Source organism: Myotis yumanensis, unplaced genomic scaffold (assembly GCF_028538775.1).
Source record: "Myotis yumanensis isolate MYYU_CA2020_CCGP unplaced genomic scaffold, mMyoYum1.0.hap1 SCAF_6, whole genome shotgun sequence".
Classification (NCBI taxonomy): Eukaryota; Metazoa; Chordata; class Mammalia; order Chiroptera; family Vespertilionidae; genus Myotis; species Myotis yumanensis.
In genome coordinates this window covers 85,989,903-86,016,987 of record NW_027223757.1, presented here as the reverse complement: position 1 = coordinate 86,016,987, position 27,085 = coordinate 85,989,903, and the positions used below count along the sequence as shown (strand labels likewise).

The 27,085-nt window shown below is 56.6% G+C and overlaps 1 protein-coding gene across 1 annotated transcript in view; it reads left to right on the top strand.

Moving 5' to 3' along the window:
* The first annotated feature begins 373 nt into the window (after positions 1-373).
* FOXP4 (forkhead box P4) overlaps positions 374-27,085 on the top strand; it is a 51,120-nt gene continuing 24,408 nt past the window's right edge. The window contains 2 exon segments of the mRNA XM_070418623.1: positions 374-701; positions 18,950-19,172. Of these exon segments, the coding sequence (XP_070274724.1) occupies positions 18,966-19,172 (207 nt within the window). The 5' untranslated portion in view covers positions 374-701; positions 18,950-18,965.

The window sequence follows — 27,085 nt, the reverse complement described above, 5'->3', positions numbered from 1 at the left end:
GTGGTCTCCTCTCGCTCCCGGCCGGCAGCCGGGCCTGGTGAAAGCTGCTGCACCTGCTTTAGGCGAATTATGGTAGCGCTAGAAGTTGGTCTCCCCTCCCTCCCTCCGCCGCCTGCTCGCTCGCTCCCTCCCTCCGCCCAGGCTCTCGGCGCGCTCCCTCCTTCCCCCTCCGCCCGCCTCCCCGCCTCCGCCCGCCCCGCCTGCGCACCGCCCGCTCGCAGCCACTCGCAGCCGGGCTCAGTCGCAGCCCCTCGGAGTCCGGAGCCGGTCGCCCCTGCGGACCGGACAGTGCGCCCGGCGGCTGGGACGGAGCCCCCATCCAGCGAGGAGGGCGCGGCGCAGGCGGCGGCGGCGCGGCGGGGAGGAGCCCGGGCCGGAACCAGGGCTGGGCCGGGGGCGGGGACGCCGGGGTCCCGGAGCCGCGGAGCCGGAGCAGCGAACCAGCGTCGCGGGAGGACCGGGAAGGAGGAGCGCCGCCGGAGCCAGCCGAGCTGCCCGCAAAGTGCGATGCCCCGGCGGGGCTAGGGCGCGCGGCGGCAGGCGCGGCGCGGAGGGAGGACGCTCCGGAGCTGCGCGGCGCTGGGCGGCGCGGAGGGGCAGCCCCAGCGGGCGGCGGCGGGCCCGGGCTGCGACCCGAGCGAGCCCCATGCCCCGCGCGGGCTGACGGGCCGGAGCCCGCACGGAGCGGCCGGGCCGGACAGGTAGGTGGCGGGCCGAGCCCGGGGACGAGGAGTGGGGGCTGGGCCGGCGACCAGACCAACTCCCGAGCTCGCGCACTCTCTCGCCCGCTCCCTGGCTCACTTTGTGTTTGCAAACTGCCCGCCGGAGCCGCGCCGGGAGGAGCCGGGCCCAGGCCGGCACACTTTGTTCCAGCCCGAGCCGGCTGCTCGCCCTGACCCCGCGCGGCCGCGACACCCGCCCCGGGCCGGGCCCTCGCGGCCCCGAGCTGCGTGGGGAACAGGTGGGGGCTCCGGCGCGGCGGCGGCGGCGGGGGGGGGGGGGCAGCCGGAGTCGGCCGGAGGGGGGGGCTGGAAAGGCTACCGAGGCCCGCCCTTCCCCAAGAATCCGGACTCCGCCCCCTCCCGGCCTGACCGCTGGGAATGGGGTGTAAGGGGGCGCGACACCCCCGCCCGCCCGGAGTCAGACAAAGAATACTTCCCGGCCCCGACTTTCCTGAGCTGGGGAGGGAAGTGGGGAAGTGAGTTCCCCCAACCTCAGCCGGGCCAGGACTCCCCACGACTGGCCGAAGCAGATGGGGGGCCCCGGTCCCAACCTCCGCGTCGCCTCGGGTCTGGAGGGGGACTCGTGTTGCCAGGGTCGCACCTGGGAGGGTCCGGGGCCAGGCAGTCTCGCCCCATCCCTCGGTCAGCTCGGAGGTGGAGCGGAAAACTTCTGGGGACTTGAGTGCGCGTGGAGCGGGTCCTGTGATTCTGTGCGCTCGTGGTGGAGCGGGGGACGGACCTGGCCCTGTACCTTCATCACCCCATTCAGGAGAGCTCTTGCCTCACCGTGTGTGTTGGGGGGGGGTTGGGGGGGACAGGGTTCGGAGGCCACCCGGAAATTGCCCCGAGGCCAGCGGGACCCTCCCTCAGACTGAGGACTAGGGTCTCCTTTGGACGCCCCCCCCCCCTCCCACACCTCTCTTTGACCCGCGGTCACCCCCGCTCCCGCCTTGCCGCCCCCCATCCACGTCAAACAAACTTGAGCCCCGGCGGAGCCTGTGACGCTGGGGCGCCCTGAGCGACATGGGGTCCTGGCCTCCCCGGCAAGGGACCGTGTGATTTCGTGGGACGCGGATTCTGAGGCCGCAGCCGTCAGGGCGGCAGATTCCTTTCCTCCAATTGGGGGGACCTCGTGTACACACTGGCGCCCGCTCGGACTCTCTAGGTTGGGAGAAGAGGATATGGGATCGCGGAAAACCCGAGCTCACAGAGCACCTGGCCCGTCCCTCGGCACCCCGTCCCTCTTCCAACCCCGCTTGGCCGATTTCCGCCCTCGCTGGGCGCCCGGGGTTTAAGGCGGCTGGAGGCCACCGTGCGCCTGGCACCCCAGCTCCGGGCCTCCCTGCAGGTTGACCTCGGAGCCTGGAGCTGGAGCTGGGGTGTGTGTGGAGGAGTCAGCCGGATTCTGGAGCGGCGCCCGCCATGGTTCCCATAAAAGCCCAGGAGCGTTTTGGCCAATGCGGGTTTTTACTTGCACTTCAGCATCTTCATACCGTTCAGAGCCCCACCTGCATCCCCACAGTGACCTGTGTGGGTCTGGGATTGAGGGCCACGGGAGTGAAGCTTGCGGGGCAAGTAAGGTTGGAGCCTGCGGTTGGGCCCGCTGCCCGCCTCTCCCACACAGAAAGAGGCGCGGGGTGCTCTCTACGGCCTGTAGCCTCGGGAGGGTCTAGCCAACCCCACAGAACCCGGTAGTGGAGACCGCCCGCACTGAGAATTTGAACCCAGAAACGCACTTTCTTTGGAGAATGGGGACTGAGCCCTGTGGATGTTGGGCATTTCAAGCTCCTGACGTTCCTCTCGAGCTATCCAGTGGGTTTAGGGGCCCCAAAGGGCAGAAGGCTGGGCTGTGCGGGCCCAGCTGGGGAAGGAGAGTCACTTGCCTCAGACAACCCCTGCCCGACTCCTTCCTGGGGAAGGGGAAGTCTGCAGGCTTGTTGCTGTTGTTTTTTGTTTGTTTGTTTTAAACTTGAGAAACTTTGTCTCGGCCTGGGTTCCCAGGGCTCTTTGTCACCTGGCCGGCTGGAGGGAGAGCTGAGAACTGCTACCAGCACCTGGGCACCAGTAGATCTAAGCCTTCCCAAACCAGGCCTGTGCCTTGGGGGTTGGGGGGAGGGCTCCCCATCTGGTGTGACTCCGGTTCTTGCCAATGGGGCAAGGTGGCATGGGGAGGAAGTGGCACTGTGGGTGCCCCCCCCCCCACACACACACTCAGGAACCCACCAAGATCTGACTCACTCCTTCTGGACCCTTCAATCACTACCTTACTCTGGCCCCAGCCTTGGCACTGAGTTGTGGGAGACCATGGGAACCTTCTGGCACTGAGCGCTGGGCCCCTGGGTGGGGTTTTCTGTCCTCGCGGTCCTGGGCAGGTTTCCCAGGAGTTATGGAGTTGGGGGAACCCCTGAGCCCTGGGGGGGAGAAAGGCCTGACAGCAGTGCTGGGGAATGCCAGGGCAGGGCAGGTTGGGCCTGGCTTGCAAAAGGACCTGCCCCTGTTTTTTTTTTGTTTTTTTTTTCTGTGTAGGTGCCTTTCTTACACCTAGACACCCCCACCCACCCCCTTTCCTCCGCCTCTGGCCAGAAACTTCCTTTCTGGCTGCTGGCAGGTAGGTCCCTTCTTGCCAGGAATGTGCATATCCTGCTGGGCCCCTACTCCAAACACACCTCTTCCTTGGGGGGGAGGAAAGCAGGGGGACTTGGGGGGCTTCCTTTGATCCAGTAATTCCCCAAATGTTTGCTGAGCCCCTACTCTGTCTGGGCAGGTACCAGGCTGGGCACTGGAGTGCCCAAGCAGTGAAGGCTGGGGTTTGCTGTTCGGACCTCACATTGTGGGAGTAGGAGAGACAGATAAGATATCGCATAGAGAGAGGAGGGTGGGAGCAGGGTGTCTGTTCTAGAAGAGAGGTGTGAGGTGCAAGGGGACGGAAGGTCATTCCCCAAGACGGCTTCCCTGCTCCGCCTCACCTGGGGCTGGACTGGCCTTACCTGCATCCTCACCCATCGCTGCCCCACAGCCGTGGTGGCTTTTCTGTCTCTCCAGCCGAAATGCAAGCCCCTCCACCCTGTCCCCAAGCAGGCACAATGTCTACTTTTCTAATAAGCCCAAACTGCAACATAAGCATTTCTCCCATCCAAGGAGCTCGGCAGTTTCCCCGTCATGATCTTCCAACTCTCCCGGCTTCCCAGACCAAGGCAGGGCAGGCACCGTTTGGGACAGGATTCCGGGACTCCTTTGGCTGGAATGCCTTCCTCCCACTGGGTTCCAGAACTCACCCGGAACCCAGGGCAAGGAACTCGGCCTCCCAGGGCACATCATGGGTCGGAGTGGGAAAGGCTTTGGAACTTGCCGGCAGCGATGGGATTCTGGGGGACTTAATTAAGCTCTTGGAGCCTCAGTTTTCTTACGGGTAAAGTAGGTCAGTAATACCCATGTGGAGCCCTTTGGGGAGTTGAATGGGAGAGCAGAGGTAAAGTACCTAGCACAGTGCCTGGCACATGGAAGCTCTGACCAAGGGGAGGCTTTTATTATTAGTGTCCCAGCACTGCCAGGCCACACGATGTACCAAATACTGGAAATGCTCGAGTGCCATCCTCCATTTTATGGAGCGGGAAGAAGTAGCCCCGAGAGAAGAAGCAACTTGACCGCGGGTGCACAGCTAGTTCGTGTTAGGGCAGGGACCAAATTTTGGCGCCTCTAACCCCCAGTGTAAGAGTGGGGCTTGAGCCTCTGCTGGGGGTGGGGGGAGAGAAGGGCATGGGAGATCCTGCTGATTTCCCCCTCCCTCCTTCACAAGCTCAGGTATGGCCCACCCCTCTGCCCTTGACCTTGGAATGTGCCGTTTTCTCCTCTCCCTGGCCTCCTAAGGTGCCGGTGGAGACAAATAAAAATGGGAGGGATAGTTTCCAGAACACAGAGGAGGACAAATAGCTGGTAGCACCACCCTCTCCAAAAAGAGAGACTTCGATGGTTTGAAACCCTAGCTTCATCGCCTCATGGAATACACGTCTGGCAGCCAGTCTCAGATCCATTCGGTACCTACCCTTGGATGGATCATCTCGAAAAAAGCAAAAAGAAGCTTCCCTTGAGCCTGGAGTTGCTGGCTCTTTCAGCATCGCCTTCCTGGATTCTCTACAGACAGGAAAATGCACAGCCCTTCCCTGCTGCCCGTCCCACGCTGGGATCAGAGCAGGAAGTGTCTTTACTCCAAACCTGTGCAGTGGTGATGCAGTGGCGGCGGTGCTGAGCGGGCCCCACGTGGAGCCTGGACTTGGGGCACACCTGAGCTGGAAATCAAGAGCTCTTAGCACAAAAGGGGCACACTGGGCAAGGGCTGCAGGGGCAGGACCATGGAGTCAAAGCTTCGGTGCCTCCGGGGAGCCATCCTGGCCTGGGCCTGGCCATGCCCTCACTCCGCATCCCAGGACTCGCACTAACCCTCCGTGGGGTTTTTGCCTTTGCTGGACTGCCCTCTCTCCAGTGCAGCCTTGCATCTTTCCTTCCCTAGCCCTGGCCATGGCCATTGCCACGTGACCTGTGCCCCAATCCCAGCAGCTCTGCCCACCTTCCCAGGCCCCTTCCTCTGCCCAGCTGGAGCCTGCCAAGCTGGACCTGAGGGTGAGTGGGACCATTGGTCATGCAAGACAGGGCTGAGTGATATTTTCTCTCCCACTTGGAGTTTCTGATGGCACCTGGGCTATCATGCAAAGGCAGGATGGCGGGGGTAGGGGGATGGCGAGATGGTGTGTTTTTCTCAGACAGTAACTGAGTGGAGTGCATTTGTTCAAGGTAGGCAGGGTTACCCAGAATTCCCACCACAGTGCAGGAGACTTGATGGCAGGGTGGCTCAGGGAATGGAGACAAGGACTCCTCTTCATCCACAAGCATTTTGGAGCTTCGTGTGTGCGGTGGGCCCTGTGAGGGTGGCTGGCTTGAACTGGGAGAGTTGGAAATGGATCGAGTGCCCCAGCACGCATCTTTTGGAGACTGGAGGCAGGCTCTGGTCCTGACATCCCACCCAGCTGGACAGGATGCTTGTGGTGGCCACTGGAGAGCCCTCTGGAGTGCTGGGCTGCGTGAAGGGACACTGGAGGATGGATGGGCGAGGGGGCTTCTGTTCGTTTCCTTAACTGGCAGCCAAGCCCACACACACTTCAGGAGACCCAGGCCTAGAGAAGTTGGTCCAAAAGAGGGTAGCAGTGTGCTTCCTTCAAGGGTTCCTGGGGCAGACGTGCATCTGCACCCTGCAAGGAAAGGGCGCTTTCGGCTGGGGAGAGATTTGGGGAGATGGGGATGTTGGCATTTGCAGATTTGCAGGACACGGAGGGAGGGCAAGTGTGAGGGAGGGGCAAGTGGCGGCTGCTGTGAGCGCTTGGGGAGGAGCGTGGAGACCTCCGTAGCTTCCAGAGGCTTGCACCTCTCTAGTTGGGAATCGTGGCAGGATGGGAGTCTGAAGGTCGCGGAGGTGTTGAGGGTGCAGTCGGTCCACACGGGAGAATCCCTCCTTTCAGAAGCCTTTGGCTTCCGGACCGGTTCTCCCCAACTGCGTGCCCTGGCTCTGGGCTGCTAGCGGGCCAGCATTTCCCTGCGCGTCAGGGCGATTGGCAGGAGCTCCTAGATCTCTGACACCTGAGCACCCCCACCCCCACCCCCGCTGCCAGGAGGAGGTGTCCTCGCAGGCGGATTCCGCCCAGTGCCGGGTCCAGGGACGCTGGAAGAGGGGCGGCTTGGCCAGCGTGGCCTCCGCCTTGTAGCCACATGGAGGGTTCCCACCCGTGTGCTGCCCTTCTCGCGCTGGGGGGGGTAACTGCTCGGGTGTGTGGGTTTCGGGTCTGGGACTCACCGGTGAGGGGCAAAGCGCTCTGTCCCAACTTCCTCATCCCTCTGCGGCCTTGGGCATGGCCTCTTCTCCCTGGGCCTCGCTTTCCCTAACTGTACAGTTGGTGAGGGAGCAGCCGTGCGCCCCCTCCCTGGCCTCCCGGGCCTCCCCTTCCTGCAGCGAAGGTGGGGCTTCTGGGAGGAGAGACCCGAAGGTCTCAGCGCTCTTGCTCTTCCCCTTTGTTTCACTGCGGCCGGCCGGAGCCCTCCGCTCTGCCCCCAGAGGGCGTGGGCAGGCGACCCCACGGCCCACGCAAGTCTCCTCCTTCCCAATTAGGCAGCGCGGCCTGATTAAAGGGGCGCTACCCGACCCCTCCCTCCCGATCCCCATCGAAGAGATTTCCCTTCATCAGAATCTCACATCCTCCAGAAATTAATTTGATGCCTCTTGTTATCAATTAATTGAATCTCGTTGGGAGAGAGAGCTCAGCCACGCGGCTTCGGCTCGGCCCTTGTGTGCCGCTGTGCGCTCTCCCCCCTTGCCACCAGGACAGCCTAGCTTCGCCCCCTCCCCATTTCTCATTTTCTGCCTGGCTGTTAATTTTACATGTTTTCTAATATAAAAACCACTGCTATGGGCCCCTTTTCCCAGTCGGCTTGGATGAAGACCCATGGGCCGGCCTGCCTTCCATTCACCCTTTTCTGAGCATTGGGGGGGGGGGGGGCTTCTTGTCCCCTGGGCCCTGTGTGATCCTTCCTTAAATCAACAAAGCCTCACCCTTTGGGAATTTGGCCCTGACCCTGACCCTGACCCTGAGGGCTGCAGGGGGTGCTGGTGAGAAACCTGGAGAGCAGGATTGGGGGAGGCAAGTCTGGGGACAGACTCCAAAGAGGCCCCCCCCTTCGGGAAGGGGGCACTGGAGGACAGGCTAAGGACCTGTCAGCCATCAGGATTTTTGTGAAAGTTCTGTCTTTTCTAGAGGAGACATTTAGGAGCTGTTGCCCCTACCAGGGCTGTTCCATTCAAGGGCTGGGGGAGGGCCCAGGTGTGTGGTGCCTCCTAGCTACCTAGCAGCCAGCCCAGGCGTCTGCAGAAATAAGCCCTCAGCATTTCCAAGGCCTCTTGGGAGCCCAGACTCTGCCTCCCGCATGGAAGATGGAGGAGGAAGGTTCTAGAAGACATTCCAATCTGGGAAGAGATGGTGGCAGGTACAGAGTAGAACTAGGTGGTCAGCCGACCCTGAGTGAGGAACTGTGTTTTGCCAGGTCACATACCTCCTTGTTCCAGTAGTGACACTGACTCTCGTTTGACAGGTGAAGGAGCCAGGCCCAAAGAGGTGATCTACCTTGTCCAGGGTCACCAGCCAACTGGAACCCGCCCCTCGGGAATGCTGGGCGTAAGGGCCGAGGTCACAAATTGACTAAGTTCACCCCATATGCATTTACAACAGTGAATTTCACACAAATATCCCCAGTTGGCTCTTTTTTTAATTTTTATTTTTTTAAAAATATATTTCTTTATTGATTTCAGAGAGGAAGGGAGGAGAGAGAGATAGTAACATCAATGATGAGAGAGAACCATTGATAGGCTGCCTCCTGCATGCCCCCTACTGGGCATCGAGCCTGCAACCCAGGCATGTGCCCTTGGCCGGAATCGAACCTGGGACCCCTCAGTCCGCAGGCCGATGCTCTATCCACTGAGCCAAACCGGCTAGGACTTGGCTCTTTTTTTAAAACCCAAACCCTGTCAACACCGAGCCTACATTTCTGTATGGTTATGGATAGACTGGGATGAGTGCCCCCCACTTCTCCCGAGGCCTTCTAGGTGACCAGCCTTGCCGCTTGGGCATTATGGCTAGCCACTCCGCCATGGAGACTTCACCTGTCGAATGTGGGGTCTGTACAAGAGGTCGGAGGAGGCCTTTAAGGATGTCCCTGACCCAATCTGATCCTCACACTGCTTCTTAAGAACTGATGGTGTTCTCTAGTTTTTCCTGCTTTTTACCATGGAAAGAATTATAGGGCCTTGTGTCTCGAGGGGCCTGATCCAAGCTGAAACCAGCCCATCCCTGCCCAAATGAACTTCTCTAGTCTGCCCCCAAACTTATGTACTGTGAGGGTGAGGGAGACTTTGTTCGAAGGATAGAATCACAGGTTGGGACTGGGGAAGAACCGGGCAGAAGCCACCCTCCCAGAACTCAGCTGGGAACAGGGAGAGAGAGATGTGGAAGGATGCTGGAGCTGGCACATTCAGATGTGGATGTGTTTTGCATTCCCCTGAGTTGGTACCCAGGATCCCTGTGAAAGCCACACCTAGATATATCATTTCAGAGACAAAGGGTTGGGCCAGACCACCTCGGGTGGGCTGAGCAGAGCAGCCAGGGCCCCAGGGAGGGCCAGGCCCTGTGATCTAGCCCAGGCTGGCTGGAACACCTCCCATGTCCACAGGAGCCCCCTGGTGCCAAGGGCACTATCAGAACCAGGCTCCAGATGGCCACTCAAGCCATGGGTGAGTAACCCCCTTCCCTTAACCAGCAGGCCCCCCACAAAAGACGTCACTATTTAATTAGCCATCTCTGATTAACCAAACTTGGCATTCGCCTCCTCTTGCCCTCATCTTTCCCAGCTCCGAATCAATGGCTTTGATATGCTAATTAGGGAGTAATTTAATTTCAAAAGGCCGCAATTAACAAGGGTGTTGTGGACATGCTGTAGTTAAGCGGAGTAATCTAATTTGCATTAGTAACAAGCAGGGACTAATTAGAAGCTTAATTAGACACTTAGATGGCTCTTATGTTTACTTTCTTAATGAGATGGAGTGGGATCTTTGGTTCTTTTTCTTTTCTTTTTTTTCTTATTGTTAATTTTTCCTTTTGGTCATTGTACTGGGAAGGAGTATTGAGGGAGGCCACCTTGCTAGGGCCTGGTAGGAGCATTTTGGAGCTGGGGCCAGTGAAAAGTGAACTAAGTGATGGAGGTGGTGAGGAAAGGTTCAGATTCCAGGGAAATTCCAGAGTGACCACCCTCAGGGCTTTGTCACCTCTGAGGGGTGAGGAGAGCCCTGGTTTGGGAGTTGGAAGAGCCCAGGTTTCAGTTTGGCTCAGCCTCTTAGCAGCCAGGTGGCCCTGTCAAGACATCTTCAAAGTGTGGCTCCTCCTCATCTGTCAAAGCGAGTTCCAGGTTGTGTGGAGAAGAGAGGAGGGGACAGGGTATGGGGAAGGACTGTCTAGGACTCAGAGTGGAATGACTGTTATTAGGAATAAAATATATTCACAAGTAGTGTGCTCAGACTTCACTTCCTAATGACAGCTCAGAAGTCACCTCCTGCAGGAAGCCTTCCCAGAGTACTCCCATTCCCACTAGGCACCCATAGACCCCCAGTGTCTATTTAACGTAATATTTATAAAGTTTGTATGTTGTGAAGGGCAGAGGTTCTCAACCCTAGCTGCACCTGAAGTTTAGAATTCTTGGAAAGCTTTTAAAACTATCCACTCCTGGGTCCCAGTCTCCAAACAGTGCAATTTCATTGACCCAGGTTGGAGCATAGGTAGGGGTATTTTTGTTGATGCTTGTTTGCCTGTGTATCTCTCTCCTCCACCAAATTGTAAAGCCCCCCAAAGCAAGGGCTGGATTTTATTCACCTTTCTATGCCCGAGGCCCCAGTACTCAGTATCAGTTGCAGGCAAAGCCCCCCCCCGCCCCCCCCCCCCAGCTGTATGCCTTGTAAACTCATCCAGATTTGACAGGGTTTGTAGTGTTGGCCTTTGAGTGCCTTACGCAGGATCTGAGAATCTTCTGAAGGAGATGAGAATGGAATTAAATCTCTAAAAAGCTGAGTGGCTCGTGAGTCTTCTGGGATGTGGCCTATTGCTGAAGGGAGGGCAAAATTGCTACAAATTTTATGACATCAATTAGGGAATAAACGTATCAAGAGCCTTAAAACAATATGCAGTTCTGCCTTTCAAACAAATGCTAAGTAAATAGAAATGCAGTGTGTTCTGTTCGCATAAGGGTGTTTATTGCCGTCATAGCAAAGACATAGGTAACAGTCTGGATGTCCAACTCCAGGGGGGTGGCTAAGTAAGTTCTGGAACATGTGGCCCATTCGAGCAACTCTGTGACCACTAAAAACTGCTGCTGGAAATATTTGATGTCATGTGGAAATGGTTATGATAGTAAGTGGTGAGTGGAAAAATAGGAAAATTCAAACCACGCACCGATTCTGACCCCAGTTTCACTTTTTCAGTGTTTATATGCCAAGAGAGTGAGAGTGGACTGACTGGAAGGGGCGGGGCCACAGGGCTGGCTCCCTGGGTGGTAGAATTATGGGCACTAATTGTTTTTTTCTTTCATGTTTTTCTTCAAAAATTTCTACCAAGATGTTTTTTCTACTTTTGTGATTTAAAAATATAGTTATTTGAAACTTGGGGGAGAACCTGGAACAGACCTCGCAGGATGTGGCCCACCTCCCAGCACCGCTTGTTGTAGCCGCTTAGGCTGTCCTCACCCTGTCGGTTGCACTGAGCTCCTCAGGCCCTGAGGTTTTGTGCTAAGAAGAGGCCCTACATGGTCCCTAGGTCTGGGGCCGGTAGCTCCTAGAGCGGTGGTTCTCAACCTTCTGGCCCTTTAAACACGGTTCCTCATGTTGTGACCCAACCATAAAATTATTTTCGTTGCTACTTCATAACTGTAATGTTGCTACTGTAATGTAAATATCTGATAGGCAGGATGGTCTTAGGCGACCCCTGTGAAAGGGTCGTTCGACCGCCAAAGGGGTCGTGACCCACAGGTTGAGAACCGCTGTCCCAGAGTGTCCTTTAGGGAGAACGTCAGGCAGCAGTGGGAGTACAGAGGAAGCTCAGGGTGTGAGCCTCTCACCCACCCCCACCCAAGGGAGCATCCCAAAGTACCAAGGAGGGCAGGGGTTGGAGAGGGATGAAGCTTCTTGGGAACTCAGGCAGGGAGCCCCCTCTGTTTGGGGGGAGGTGCCGCCGGCCTGCTCAGAGAGCCAAGTAGTCCTGTGACTCATGACCCTGCTCTGGTTTGGGGTCCCATTGTGGATCTGTAGAGACATTCTAACCTGTGGGGTCCTGCTTCATTTTCCTCGAGTGCTGAACCAAGGGCCGGGATCAGTTTTTACACCATAGCCCATCAGAGTTGGGTCGAACAGGGTCTCCTGGGCCCCCGTAATTAGAGTGACTAGCCTTCCCTGCACACCTTCACACAGTGTGTTTTATTGGACACCACAGTGACCCTGAAAGGAAGGGTTATTGGTATTAGCCCCAAATGACAAATAAGGAATCCACCTGGTGACCTCACTGCTCAGCGCTCTCATCACAACGGTAATTAGAGACCAGAGAAGGGTCAGCAGGTAGGATGGCAAGTGAGTGGCTGGCTAAGGAAGGCCAAGGCCAAGAGAGGCTCCTGCCTGACCCTCCTCTCACCTGGCAGCCAGTGGGCCTTTGGGGCCTGAGCTGGGGGTGCGGGGGGGGGGGGGGGTGCGGGGTGTCTCTGGGCCTTTGGATGACAGATTGGGAGGCATCCTTCAGTTACTTGTAACGCCAGTGCTTGTTGGTCTGAAAAGCCCTCGGCTGTATGTCCCTTGACACAAGTAAGATCTGATCCAGGATAGCGAGAAAGAAAGGAAAAGAGAGAGAAAATATATGGCAAAGTCATGCTCTGTTCTCTGTGGTACCCACACGTGTGCCCTGAAAAAGTCTTGAAACTGGTGACCTCGTGTGAAAACGAAGGGCGGTTGCATATGCTGTTTCCCCTGCATTCAGTGGACTCTGCCTGGCCAATACCTTCTTACCCTTCATTTCTAAGCGTAAATGCCATTTCCTCAAAAGAAGACCTGCCCTGCCCCCCTCTCATTTAAATTAGAACCCTCTGTGTATTCTCTGTACTCATATTTGATACAATTTATTTTATTTGAGCTTATCTACTTACTGGTGTCCTTATTTGTCACCCCCCCCCCCCCCCACACACACACACACACACTGAAACATAAGCTCCAGGACAGCAGGGCCTAGGTCCTGTTCCATCCAGGTCTCTATACACACAGAGGCTGGCACACTGTCGGTGCTTAAAGATTTGTTGGACCAGTGAATGGATGAAGGGTCATTGCTGGTGAAATATGCTCCTGGCCAGCCATTGGAGAAGAGAGAAGAATGAGTTTGTTCACAGCCCAAACTCTATTAGTGGCTAAACTTTCAAAAAGACAAATGCTAGATTTACTCAGACAAAAAAAGGGGGGGGGGGGGAATAAGACCTCATTATTACCAGTTGCCCACAGAGCATTTAGGACATTACTGCACTGGCTTTTTAAAAAAACTGATTTGGGAGAGAGAGAGAGAAGAGGAGAGGAGAGGAGAGGAGAGGAGAGGAGAGGAGAGAGAGAAACATTGATTTGTTGCTTCCCTTATTAATGCATTCATTGGTTGATTCTTATATGTGCCCCCTGACCAGGGATCGAACCTGCAACCTTGGCGTATCAGGACAACACCCTGACCAACTGAGCTACCTGGCCAGGGCTGCACTGGCTTGAGTTTTGTAAGCCTGTGTAGGGCAGGGGTCCCGTTTCAGATTCTTGTAGACCAGCGGTTCTCAACCTGTGGGTCGTGACACTTTGGCGGTCGAACGACCCTTTCACAGGGGTCGCCTAAGACCATCGGAAAACACATATATAATTACAGACTGTTTTTGTGATTAATCACTATGCTTTAATTATGTTCAATTTGTAACAATGAAAATACATCTTGCATATCAGATCTTTACATTACGATTCATAACAGTAGCAACATTACAGTTATGAAGTTGCAACGAAAATAATTTTATGGTTGGGGGTCACCACCACATGAGGAACCGTATTCAAGGGTCGCTGCATTAGGAAGGTTGAGAACCACTGCTGTAGACAGATCTTCAGGGCTTGGCTTAATTACGCACTCAGTCCACGGTGAATGCATGAGTGGCCTTGGAGATGAGATGGCTCATCTGGTTTCGGCCACCAGGAGGCTCATAACTAGTCAATACTCCTCGTAGCCCTATTGCCTTGGGAACTTTTTTTTTTAAATGACTGTTCTCAGGCTCACTGCAGACCTATTGAGTCAGAAACTCCAGGCCTGGGGCCCCGCCGTCTGTGTTTGAACAAGCTCTCCCAGGCGACCCTGATGCTCTCAAGTTTGACGTTCTCAGGCCTAAAGTTTTAATCCATTTACTCTCCCTTCCTACCACCCCATGATAATATATTTTAAGAATCTTTATCTGTCTTTCATGGCAGGCTGCTGCCCAGTCTTTTTTGAGGAGTTGACAGGGGTATACATTATAAATAGCTACATCTAGTCGCATTATCCCCAGTATCCAGAGGAGTAAAGCGGGCAGCAAGTAGGAGATAAAGCTGGGACCAGAGGCCGGGTTTCCAACTCCTAGTCTCACCTAGACTTTCAGGGCGCGTCCATCGATCATAGGCTTCTGAGGGCTGGACACAGTGTCTCCTTCCTTCAACTCAAACCGCCATCACTGCTCCGGGTACAGGTAACCGGTAGTCACACCCTCACCCTCCAAGCTTCCCAAAGAACTGCGGGTGCGCCCCCTCCAGCGGCGCGCATGCACGTGCGCCCTGCTAGGCTCAGCCCCCAGAGCAGCGCTGGGGGCTGCCCCGCCCCCTCCTTCGCGGTAAACTCCGGGCATCCATCAGTCTGTTAATTGCACTAATTAGAGATCGCGGAGGTGTTAATTGGAAAACCCTGGTATTGTGCCTGTTTGGGGAAGAAACCGTCAATAAAAATTAATTGATGAGTTGGCTGGGCTGGCAGCGCGGGTTCGCAGCGAGGCTCCGGGTGTCGTGGCAAATGTTAGGGCTCAGACTAAGCGATTGTTAATTAAAAAGCTACGGTAATTAATACTCTCTTACACCATATGGGCCTGCGGAAAAGGCACAAAGGTTTCTCCACGTGTAGGAGAAACCTTTCCCCCTCCCCCGAAAGCACCCTGGCCCTTGGGTCCTCCCTTTGGTCCCAAGGTAGGTGGAGCTCGTCACTTCCGCCAGGGAGGCGACTGGGCGACCTAGAGGAGTTCCGAGGCGTCCCCCACGGTGCACCTTACGGGGTTCTTAGAAGGGCCAGGAGCCTCTGGGGAAGTGGGAGCCCCCAGCGGCCCGCAGACTCCCCCAGAGCGGAAGAGGCTGCTGCGGCTTTGACCCAGCTTCCTTCCTTCTGAAGGCCGGGCTCAAGGCCCTGGGGTGCCCTGGCTCCCGAAGGGGAACCCCGAGAGATGGGAGACTAGGACCTGTGTAAGGGCAGGATCAGAGCCCCAGACGGAATCCCTGGATCACCTGAAATAATTCCAGGGCAGCTGCTCTTCTCTGCCCCAAGCGTGGTTGCAAGAGGGGTCTGGGAAGGCTGGAGTGGGGAGTGAGGGCTTCCGCGCATTGAGTCCTAGAAAGACCTCCCAATCCCCCATGTATGCGTTGTATAAAGGAAGAAAGAACAGCCATTAACTTGGGAAAGGCAGTGACCTGCCCAGAGTCCTGCATCAGGCCCCTGAAACCAAGCAGTCCCATTCCCAGGGCTTCTCTCCTCTCTGTGGGTTTCAGCTGCTGTTTGCCGAGGAAATGGGTGACTGGGGGAGGAGCGTGTGGACAGAGGTGGAAGAGCAGAGTGAAGGGAGGAGGGGACTCCTGGAGGGTGCCCCCCTTACGGGGCAGGAAGCTCAAGTCTGCTCTCGCCTTTTGAGACTAGCTGTGACTCCGATGAACCCTCACTGGCTCCCTCCAGCCACTAGAACAGTCTGGCTTCATGTCCACGTGCTGGGCCAGGGAATTAAGAGACCGTCAAGACCACCTCTCCATGTAGAGACGGGGAAGTGGAGGCCCAGAGGAGGAGGAAGGCAGTGTGCACAGCTGGCTGTGGCCGAGCTCAGGCTGCCTGACATGCAGGCCCCTGCCTTCTCCTCTAGCCAGGGTCCAGGTTCTCATGAACACGCTTCCTCCGCTACACCCCACATTCTTGTAGTTGCAGGGCATGGATATCAAGTCTTACCTCCAGCACCCCACCCACCCCAACCCTAGCAGGCTGGGCCCCAGGCACCGGAGCTGCTCACCCACAGTGCAGGGAACACCCCAGTGCTATTGCAACACCCCGTGGAGAGGTGAGCTGGAGGCTTGAGGCCTACGGTGTGTTCATTCTCAGAGGGCGGGCATCGCAGGGCAGAGGTGAGCGCAGGGCAGAGGTGAGCATTCCTTGCTGGTTTCAGTGGGTGTAAGTTCCCAGGAGGGGGGCAGAGCGTGCCCCGTGGGAATTAATGCCATTCATATACCCTGAGGAAATGACTTTTCAAATGCATATAATCTCAAGCATGCAAATGAGAGGCTTGCTTCACCCTGTTTAATATGAATGATTGGCCCTTGAATAGCTATTATTACACGCCACATTGCAGCAATTATGTTGTTCACTGGGTGTCGCTATGCCCCCCCCCGCCCCCCCCCCCCTACATTGAAAAAAAAACAAACAGAAAAGAAAGGGACACCTCTGCTTGCATCCTCTTTACTTTTTCTCCCTTTCTCCAAACTTGCTGTCTGGGCTACAACTTTATGGTGTGTGTGTGTGTGTGTGTGTGTGTGTGTGTGTGTGTGTATTAAAAGGGGGGCACTCATTCTTACCCCAGGAAAGTAACTGCTGGATTCTCTTTCCTTTCTCCTGTGCACACACACCCCTGAGGCTCTGGTCTTTGTCCCCTGGGGCCCAGGAGTTCTCAGATCTCAGAGAAGCTAAGCTTGGAATCAGGGCAGGCAGCTGCTCTCCACCCCCCGCAGGGCCAGTGTTGGGGGAGAGGGAGACTAGAGTATGCCCCTGCTGTCTCCCCACCCCCCTCTTGTAGCTGGGGCCCAGGCCCGAGTGGGGGAAGGTGCTCGGTAGGCTGCTGGGAGGGATCAGGGTGGGTGGTTGGGGAAAGGGGGGCTGGAGCCCTGTGCTCTGGCGGGTGGAGGATGGCGCCCACCCCATCCATCATTTGGCAGCCACTGGCCCTCTGGCTGACACGGCCATTAAGGCCTGAGACCGAGTGCTCAATCTCTTCCGAACCATCGCCCTCAACCTCGCCCCTGGCCCAGCTCCTCTGGCCCCAAGAGTGGGAGCAGCAGCTGAGGTGGGGGGACACACAAGAGACATGTTACTGGGGAACACACAGAGAAATGCACAGACACAGGACACTCCAGCAGCACAGGTTCTCATAGGAAGCCACACGGAGACGCCTAGAGTCAGAGGGGGAGGGGCCTTAAGAGCAGTGATGTGGGTGGCACATGGGAACTGGTGGGCTCCCCAGGGACCCTTAGCAGCTCTCTGTCCTGACCCCCAGGACCCTCACTTCAACTGGGTTTGCTTCCAGCAGGGATAAAACAGAGCACCTCTGAGGGGGAAAGGATTCTCCTCGTGGTGCAAGGAGAGAATTTGGGGGCAGGAGAGAGAGGCTCCTGGAAGCTGCATTTTGAGGAGGAACTAGGGAAATAATCCAATCTTTTCCAGTAGTTTCTCTCATTTGCTACCTGCAAGGCCTCTTGGGTTAGGGAGACCATGTCGTTGTGGGGGTCTGCTTCGGCCAACAGGGAGGGAAGAACACGGGCTGATTTTCACAGGCCCCACTAGCTGCTCCTGTGGCTTCTGCCCCTTGACCTCTGTGTGACCTGGGCCAAGTCCATGACCTCTCTGAGCCTCAGGGTCGTCACCCTTACAAATAGGGCAGGCGAAGAAGGGGGTGATGGGAGCTTACCCTGTTAGGTGGTTTGTATGTGCTGTTTTATTTACTCCTTACGGGACTCTAGGAAATGGAGTTTTAGGGGGTTTAAGACGTGTGGGAGCCCCGGTCGGTGTGGCTCGGTTGAGTGTCGTCCTGTGCACCGAAAGGCCACCAGTTCGATTTCTGGTCAGGGCACATGCCCACATAGTGGGCTCAGTCCCCCGATCAGAGTTCATGCAGGAGGCAGTTGATCAATGCTCCTCTCTCACATTGATGTTTCTCTCTTTCTCCTGTTCCCTTCCTTTCTCTCTCCTTCTCCCTTTCTCTCTCTCTGAAATCAATAAAAACCTCTTTAAAAAAAAAAAAAGATGCTTTGAAGCCCTAGCAGATTTGGCTCAGTGAATTGAGCCTTGGCCTGCCAACCGAAGGGTCCCCGGTTCAATTCCGATCAAGGGCATATGCCCGGGGTTGCGGACTCGATCCCCAGTAGGGGGCCTGCAGGAGGCAGCCGATCAATGATTCTCTCTCATCATTGATGTTTCTCTCTCTCCCTCTTCCTTCCTCTCTGAAATCAATAATATATATATATACGTAATTTAAAAAGGATGTGTTGAAGATCAGTGGTGGATACCAGCCATCTCCTGTTTCACTAAAATCCATGTGCCTCTCAAGCCAACTTTGGGGGTCGTTGGAGACATCCCAGACTTTGAGAACAGCTCTGCATGTTCAGGTTCCCCATCGCAGTGTAGGTGCAAGCCCCCGAGGTAGCGGGACCTCCACAAGTTGCAGAAGGAAGTCCAGGCCTCCTCCCTCTCCTCACTGCCCTTGACCGCCTCTCTTTCTGGGAGGCAGTTGGAGTGGGAAAATGAGGGTATGGAATTCAGGCCTTGGCCCTTTGCCTCTGTAAATCCCCAAACTCTGGACCCTCCGCTTTCCCATCTGTCAGGTCAGGATGATGAACACTCTCCCAGTCTTGTGATGAGGAATCATGGTGCCTGTGGAGACAATGTGACTGAGGGTCTACTTCTGGCCAGACCCTCGCCTGCCAGCCTTAGAAGGGAAGGCGGAGAAGTGGACCGTGGCTGCCTCCACTGCACAGCTCCAAGCTGAGTCTGGCTCCCAGGAGGTGCTGGGCAAATGGCAGCCTTTTTGCTGTGGAGCAGATCTTGATGCGAACCTCAGTGCCCTCAGGAAAAGACTAGGGAGGCCCCTGCCCTGGGGAACTCCCTGCCTCCCTGCCCTGGGGAACTCCCCGTCTATAAGCACAATGGCCATTACAGGTGTTTGTGCCAAAGGAGGAGGGGAGACAGTGAGTCCCAGTGAATAGCTCATCTGCTTTTAAGTTCTTGCAGAACCCTCGCCCCTCCCTCCCATCCCCCCGTGCCCTGGCCAGGAGGGAGAGGCCGGAATAGGTTTGGGGGGCAGCATCTCCCCCCTGCCCTGTAGAGGTCTTCTGGAAGTCGAGGGGGCAGCTGCAGTCTGGAGCCGCCCCTTATCCCAGCCTAGGGGAAGGGTGACACTGGGAGAGGTTGCACCCCAAGAGGGGTCCCAGGAGGAGGTGCCCCAGGCCTGGGGTGGGGTGTTAGGTGGGGCTGTTGAGGGACATGGTTGCTGCCCAGGGTAGAACCCGCACCTGCCCTACCCACTCAGCCCCTCCCCCGTCTCTCCTCCCGCTCCAGGTCCCGCTAGAGCGACATGATGGTGGAATCTGCCTCGGAGACAATCAGGTCAGCTCCCTCTGGTCAGAACGGCGTGGGCAGCCTCTCCGGGCAGGCCGATGGCAGCGGTGGTGCCGGGGCTGCAGGCGCTGCTGGAGGCGGTGCGGGCAGGGACGCAGCTGCGGGCGCCGACAGCAACGGCGAGATGAGCCCTGCGGATCTGCTGCACTTCCAGCAGCAACAGGTAGGAGCTGGCGCCCCTCCTCGGCCCCCGGGGACAGGGAGGGGGCACGCCAGGCCTCTTCCCGCTCCATTCTGGCCACTGGTGCCACTGCTCCAGCCCAGGCAGCTTCCCTTTAACAATCTTGGGAAGGTCCAGCTCCCAGGGACTCCCTCTGTGCCCTCCGTGCTAGTGGCCACCTTAACCAAGGGAGAGCTGAGCTTTCCAGAGAAAGAAGTAGGACTCGGGGTCCTGAGATCATAGCGCTTCGGACAGTCTCAGAAATGCCCACCGGGACAGACAGACTAGGGAAGCTGGCCTGAGTGTGCATCCTGGGTGGGCGGGCACCTGGACCCTCCTGACACTGGCTAAGCTAACAGGGTGGGGAGAAGACCCTCCCTTTAGAAGTGTGTCCACTGGGGAGAGGGGGCTGGGCACATAGGGGTATCTCCGCTTTATTTGTATTGTAAAATAACCCGCCCGCCCCCCCAATGTCTGCTTGGGCCCCTGACTCAAGCTGTGAAGAGATCAAACTTCCAGACACCAGAGGCCAGAGCAGCTGGGAAAAGGCCAAGAGCCAGAGGCAAAGGCACGCCTCCATTTTTAGGGCTCAGACTGGGCACCCCTATCTGTATCCACTTTCCCTCTTCCCCTCCGTCATTCCCACTCTGAACTGCAGAGTTCAGGAGTTCAAGACCAGCCTTTCTGTGGATAGAGAGGCCCGAGGGTGGGGAGCCTGGTTGTGTGATGACAGAACCGGGGCTCCAGGTCCCAGCCCCACCCGGGAAACAGGGAGAATCGGGCTTGACAAGTTCACGAGAACCTGCCCAGCCAGCCCAGCCTGGAGAGCCTCCTCTTACTTGACTCCCTGCTTCTCGAATCACTGCTGGTGGCACTGGCCCTTAGGGGCTCTGCTGGGAATAAGGAAAATTCAGGTCCCGCCTGCCCCTCCCTACCGGGCTCCCACCCCTGCCTGATGGCCTTGGGTGCTGCCTGCCCTCATGCTGGCTCCCAGCTTCACCCCGGGGCTCCTCCTCCCACTCCACAGCCCCTAGGGGGCCCTTTCCCACCACATAGCTCATCATTGGGAGCCGGAGGTCAGCCTGGAGCAGCCTGGTCAGAAGCTGGGCGCCCTGCACGGAGCCAGTCAGCCAGCACTGACACAGGAATGAAACAAACCCGGGTTCAGTCCGAGCCTGCCCCTTCGTGTGACCTTTGCCAAGTCCTGGGCCTCCCGAGCCTTGGCTTCCTCGGGCTGTTAGGATCAGATGCAGTTTAGGTGTGAAACCCCCGTCCCCAGGGGCTGCATGGATGGGAACAGAACTAAGAGCTTTAAAAATCACTTCCTCTCACAAGCAGTGGGGGCTGGAGTAGCAGGGCTGGTCCCCATTCGGTCCCCATTCCCCGGGGAGGTGGGCCTTGGGAGTGTCCTGGCATCTCCCAAGCCTTCCTAAGCAGGATCTCTGGGGGAGAGACTCAGTGCCTGTGCCCTCTACTGGGGACAGAGGTCAAAGGGCAAAATCCTACCCTCCACCAAAATAATGACAAAACACCCCACCACCAGGGCCACCTACTCTGTATGGCCAGCTTCCCCTCCCGCTCTTTCACGGAGAATGGGGGCTGAGGGGTGGGCAGGAGAAACGCTGAAACTGGGAATGTCTTTTAAAACGTATTTAAAGTGAAGAGTGAGCACAGAAACTGGGTGGCGGGGGAGATGCGTGGGGTGGGGAAGCACTGTGTGTGCTGATCAGGTTTCTCCGCTCTGCACACGCATGTTTTACCCTCCGTGTTCCATGTTCCAGTTATTCCTGTTTGTTTTGGGGAATATCCCAAAGTCCTGGAAAATCCTATATCTGTTTCACAAATAAACTGGGGTGGAGATTTGGAGGCAGGCGGAGGGCTGTTTTATCCATTTGGGCTCACTACGGGCGTAGTGCCTGGGGCCAAGGAAAATATTTGAGACTTAAAAAGGTTTTGTTGGCTCCAAACTATGAAAAGAGACCTGCAAAATTAAAAATCCAAAATGTGCAATTAAATAAGATCCGTCTGTAGGCCCTGCTCCCACCCCCCAATATATGAGTGAGGTGTGGGGGACGTTTCAGGGGTAACACTTTCTGCCCCCCCCCCCCCCAACAAATGTTCCGATTTGTGGGCTAAACCAACCGTAGGAAAGAGCCTGGCCCAGTGGGCTCCTCCTCCCTCTGTCCCAACCAGGAAGTCCTTCAAGGACAAACAAATACCTGTGTCTCTCATTGGTTGTGTCCTTCAGTCATCTGCGGGGGGAGTGGATGTTATTATTCCCATTTCACAGGTGAGAGGGCAGCAAGAGGTGGCGCTGACTTGTCCATGCGACATGGGAGAGGCTGCAGCTAGACCTCGGGCCTCCCAGTTCCTAGTTCAGGGTTCAGCACAGCCTCCCTTTTGCTCCTGCCACTCACACAGTCCCCTGTAGGAGATGGAGGGAGCAAGGCCTGCAACATAGTAGGTGCTAAATAAACGTCTATTGATGCATGATTGAGAGCACTCCATTCTCAACCTAAAAGGTCTCTTAAAACAAACAAACAGAAGCAACACTGTCCACTGGCCCTAAGTAGCCACTCCAGAGGAAGGAGGTTGGGGAGGGGGGGGTGTCTGTGGGCGTTGCACTGGTCTGTCCTCTCTCCCCCTGTCCTTCTGTCTGTTGGTCCCTGTCCCTCCGTTCTGGGTAAACAAACCCTGGAAATGCAAGCTTGGCCTTTGGGAATAATGAGTTGACAGAGGAGAGAGAGAGAGATAAACAGGGCGAGTCAGAAGTCAGACTGGTGACAGGACTTTAAGCTGAAACAAACAGTGCTGAAGAGGGCAGCCACGTCACTTCGGAATAAGAGCAGACGCCTGTTTCCATGCAACAGCAGGCCGGAGCTTGTTTAAACAGAGGCCCGGGGTGGAGGGGGGTGACATAGCTTGGCTGCCAGGCCCCTCGGATGGAGAGAGGGTCCCTGGCTGGCTGCCCCATTGCAGCAGTCAAGGCCCCAGCTTCCCCCTCCCCCCTCGCCCCTCCCCCCTCCCAACACCCTGATTGGTGAGTGGCAGAGCCATGCCACGTCCACTCTGCCCTTCGTCTCCAGTCTCACTCTCGTGAGGAAAGGGCGTGGGGAGTGTGGTGGGCCCGGTGCACGCATTCCTTCCACAGACATGCATTGCACTGGAGTCTGTACCGAGGACCCTGCTGGCCAGCTGGAGTTGGTGATCCCCCAGCTGCCGTTAAAGAATACTCTGGGCCTAGCAGACGTGCCAGCTGCCCATCAGTCCTCTTCCTTCACCTAGGCAGTCCTTCCTCACCTCCCCCCACCCCCACCCCGTGGTTCCCTTGCATGGCTTTTTTCTTGCAGGTTGCCCTTGCGTTTTATCCTAATCTGGCTCACCGGCGTGAAAATGTTAATAAATGTTCATATGGGGACTGCACAGATACCTCTGGTAGGGGGCAGTAAGAGCTGGGAGAGTGTGTGCCAGCGTTTGGGAGGTGGAGGGTCTGGGGAGGTCTTGGGGGCCAGACTGGGCACTCCGGCCCAGGCGAGCAGGACTTGGGACAGGAGGGTTGAGCAGGCCCAGTGGGGGCCGGCGGAGCTGCTGGCCGCCGCACTGAAAGGCGTCCTGGGCCTCCAGAGCCGCACTCCTATTGTCCTCAGGTTGTGGGGGTGACAGGTCAGTGAGGGTCACAGGAGGGTTGCTTAGCGTCTGGGAACTCCCACTGCAGTTGCTGTGGCAACCGGGGCCAAATCCCACCCTGTGCACATCCTGTGGGGAGATTCAAAAGGGTTGGGGTTGGGGGGGAGAGCTGCACTTTAATGGGCTTTTAACTCACCCCCTCCAAAGAGATGGGGGGTGTCAGGGAATTGGGCAGGGGGGAAACGAAGAATGGAAGAGATTTCTGTTTTCCTTCTCCATCTGGCTCTCCTCTGCCCAAGCTACTTAGGGGGGTGGGGTGGGAAGGGGAGGCCTCAGAGGTGAATTAGCTCCCCCCACCTCACACACACTGTCTACAGTTGTCTTTTTAGGTCTGGGGCCCACTTTTTCAGTTTGTGGGACTCCCACCCACATGCCAGATGCTGCTCTTTCGAATGTGGTCCTACACCTTTCCTTTTCTTTCCTTCCCATGGAATGAGTCCCTTCCCCAGGAGGTGCTGAGGGCCTGGAGGGAGTGTTGGGGCCCAGACTCCCCAGAGGGGAGATCAGAAACTTCATGTCCGTGAAGTCCCCTACCCTCTGGGCAGCTGCAGGGTCATGCTTAGAAAGAATAGGGGGGAATAGGGGACAGGTGAGTGAGGGGCTGGGCTTCGAGAGGACCACCCCCCTTGTACCATCCTGGGTTACTCAGCCAATGGCCACTGTTTCCTGTGTCTGCCTCCCAGTCCAAGGAAAAGGGAGGTCCCCCTAGGAGGGAGCTCCAGTGAGGGGGCGGATAGAGGAGAGGGCCCAAGGCTGGGAAAGGGTTCCCAGGCCCCTGCTCTTTTGGGACCAGAAAAGTCAACCACTCTACCGGCCTCCCTTCCGGTATGACTTTTCTCTCCTCCCTCACCCCCTTTCATGCCGATGTTTTTTATCCTTAATGTCAGGAGTTTGGGGCCGGGGAAGGGGGGATGGATGTTTCCCTTCTGAGGGCGAAGGTTGACCTGGGGAGGACCGCACTCGAAAGCACCCTTTCAGCGGGTCGTTTTCTCCTAGGGGAGCACCTCTATTCTGAGAAGGGAATGGCGTGTCCCCCACAGCCCCACTCCAAACCCTACCCCTGCAGAAGTGGCCAGTGTGAGGGCAGGAGCCGGGCTCATGGTGGCTCTGAACCCAGACTTCCTTACACCCCACTTCCTGAGGACTCCACAGACAGCACCATCTGGGGGTGCAGGGCTCCCTGCCACCACCGCCCACACTCAGGCCCTGCCTCTTCCAGCACCCACACCAGCTGGTCTCGGCCCAGAGGAGCTGCATGGGCCCCCCTGGTCGCCCCGGGTGCTAAGGCCCCCACTGGGGGCGCAGGGCAGGGAGAGGGAAAAGGGGCCTCTCGGAGGAGCGCCCTCCCCCTTTCAGTGCCGTGGGGTCCATGGTGTGTTCTCATCTCCCGGCGGCAGAGGCACGGCCCTGCCCAAGGAGGCGTTCCGGGGCCTGGTGGGGAAGGGGCCCCGCAAGCAGGCTGCACCCAGACCTGCCTCTCCCACCCACGTGGGCCTGTCGGTGTCTGTGCGTTGCTGGTTTTCATTTTAATGGTTCTAATTTGAGAATGCGCCAATGTCATTTTTACGAGGTTGGTGTAAAAAAAATTTACAGCCTTTTCCAAAAAGCTTTTTTTTTTTTCCAAGGGAAAAAGGTGTAGAATCACTTCGGGGGTTTTATGGTCTGCACTCCCCCACTCTCTGCCCCCCTCCTCTGTGTAATTTCATTTTTATGTCTCTTTGCTGGAGGACAAAGCCTGGCTGGTGGAGGACCTGGGTCTCCCCATGGTCAGTACCCTTCCTGGTTGGGACTACTGACCTCTGACCTTCCTCCCCGCGCCCCTTGCCTCTACTCTGGTTCCCTCCACTCTCTGTTCCCTGGAGGAGTTGCATTTCAGTGAGTGAATGGAGAGATGTTTCTTGTTTAATTCAGATCACCAAGTACTTATTAGGCACCGACTGTTTACTAACTGCAGGTTAGGAAATTCTATCACTTCCTTAGTTCCTTATATTCGCTTGCTTAAAATCCTCCAGCAATTTTTCCTCAAGTGTAGAATTAAATAAAAAACCATTGTCCCTGCCTGGCCAGAGTAGCTCCGTTAATCGAGCATCGTCCTGTGCCCTGAAAGGTCGCCAGTTCTATTCCTGGTCAGGGCATATGCCTGGGTTTCGGGTTCGATCCCCAGTCGGTCGGTCGGGGCACTTGGGGGGTGGGGGGGGGCAGCCGAAGTTTCTCTCTTTCTCTTCTTCCCTTCCTTCCTCTCTGTAGGCACGTCCTTGGGTGAGGATTAAAAAAAACACACCATTGTCCCTGTGTGATCTGGCCCCTGCTCATCTCTGGGACTTTCTCTCAGGCCGTTGGGCTCAGCCACACTGACCGTGCATGAGGCACCTCCAAGCTCATTCCACCTCAGGACTTGCACCAGCTCCTCCCTGCACCGCGCACACTCTCCTGGGAGAGTTGCCTCCTCATTCTCAATGGCTCCTCACAGAGGCCTTCCCTGGCCACACAACCCAGGAGCCACCAGCCTCTGTACCGCGCACCACCATCTCATGGCTCGCTTGCTTCCCTGTTAGTGTCTGCCTCACCCCATGAGAATGGAGCCCCTTAAAGCAAACACCATGAGCCCACAGTGTCTAGGACCAGTGCCCTCTGGGGCTTCATAAATATTTGCTGAGTGACTGATAAGTGAATAGAATGTTATACTGTGGCCCTGGGGGGACAGGTTTGGGATGGGCCAGCACCCCAAACACCTCCCTGATGATGCCCCCTCCCCTAAATCTAGCCAGACCCCAGTTGAAATTATCAAGACAATTAGATCCCAATTTTGCCAAAGTTAGCTGGGTGCAGACAAAAGAAGTGTTTGGGGTTTGTTTATTTTGGCTACGCCTCACCACACTCCAAATTAAACCAGAATTTGTTGGGGGGCGGGAGGGGGTCCGCCATCCTGTCTGGCCAGCTCTTGGCTGCAGAGCCCCATGTCGGACCCAGGGGGTCCAGGGCCTGTGTCTGCCGCTGTGTGACTCCGGGCATGTCACTGCCCTGGCCGTCCATTTCCTCGTCTGTCACGGGAGCTAGGTCAGTGCTTCGTAAACCTTTTTGCTTGAGATCTACAGTGAGAACTACGTTTTACTCGGACGCCCAGCACACACATTGTCACGAAACAATGTTCATGCTCACCCAGTAACTCTAATTTTTAAAAAGTATATGTGTATGTGTATTTCCCCCTCATTTTTTGACCCACTACATTGATATGACGACCCACCATTCGATCATGACCAGCGGTTTGGGCAACACTGGCCCTCCAACGCTTCCAGCTCTCCAGGCTGCGGTTTGTGCTTCTGCCTCTCCATTCTCAGAGCTCAGCCCTTCAAGCCTGTCTCCGTGAGCACCAGCCGCCTCCCACCCTCCTAAACACACGAGTAGTGGGACTGGGACCCAGCACAGAGCCGCAATCCTTCAGCCTCGCGATCAGCCCTGCACCTGGCTTCCGCAGAGAGCTGCCTGCCCGCCCCCCCTTCCCGAATTCTCAGAGGCAGAAATGAGGGGGTGGTCTCCTACTGGAGATGACAGACCCTCCTGTCTCAACACTTGTTTTTCTTTTCATGGCAGCTCCCTGTGGCCCTCAAAGCTCTAGCTCCGTTCCCTTCCATCCCAGCCGCCCTCCCTGGATGCCATCCGTTATAAGCCATTTGTTCCTAATTGTGGAGATCCTGCTAATGACTTCTGAATGGGCGATGGGGGGAGGAGAGTTCAGCTTCATTAGCGAGACGGAGTTCTTAGCTTGAGGGGAAATGGGGGTGGCGTAGGCTGGGAGCGGGTTTGGTTAGCTAGTCCTTCAGGGTGGCAGAGGACAAATGACCAGGAGCTGCCTGGGAAGGCAAAAGATAAATTAAGTGACAATAAGTTAACGTCCGTCCGTTCGGGACCGCTGGGTGCCAGGCACTGTGCTAGGTACTCCACGTTCATTGTCTCATATACTCTTTACAGCAGCCCTGTGCGCTAAGTACAGGCTTATCCCTACGTGGCAGAGCAAGAGTGGGGGCTCAGAGAGGACAAGTGACTTAGCCAAGGTCACTCAGTATGTGGGGGAGCCAGGATCTGGGTGCAGATCTCTGACCGGGGTCCATGCACCCGATAGACCAGCGGTTCTCAACCTGTGGGTCTCGACCCCTTTGGGGGTCGAACGACCCTTTCACAGGGGTCGCCTAAGACCATCGGAAAACACATATATATTACATATTGTTTTT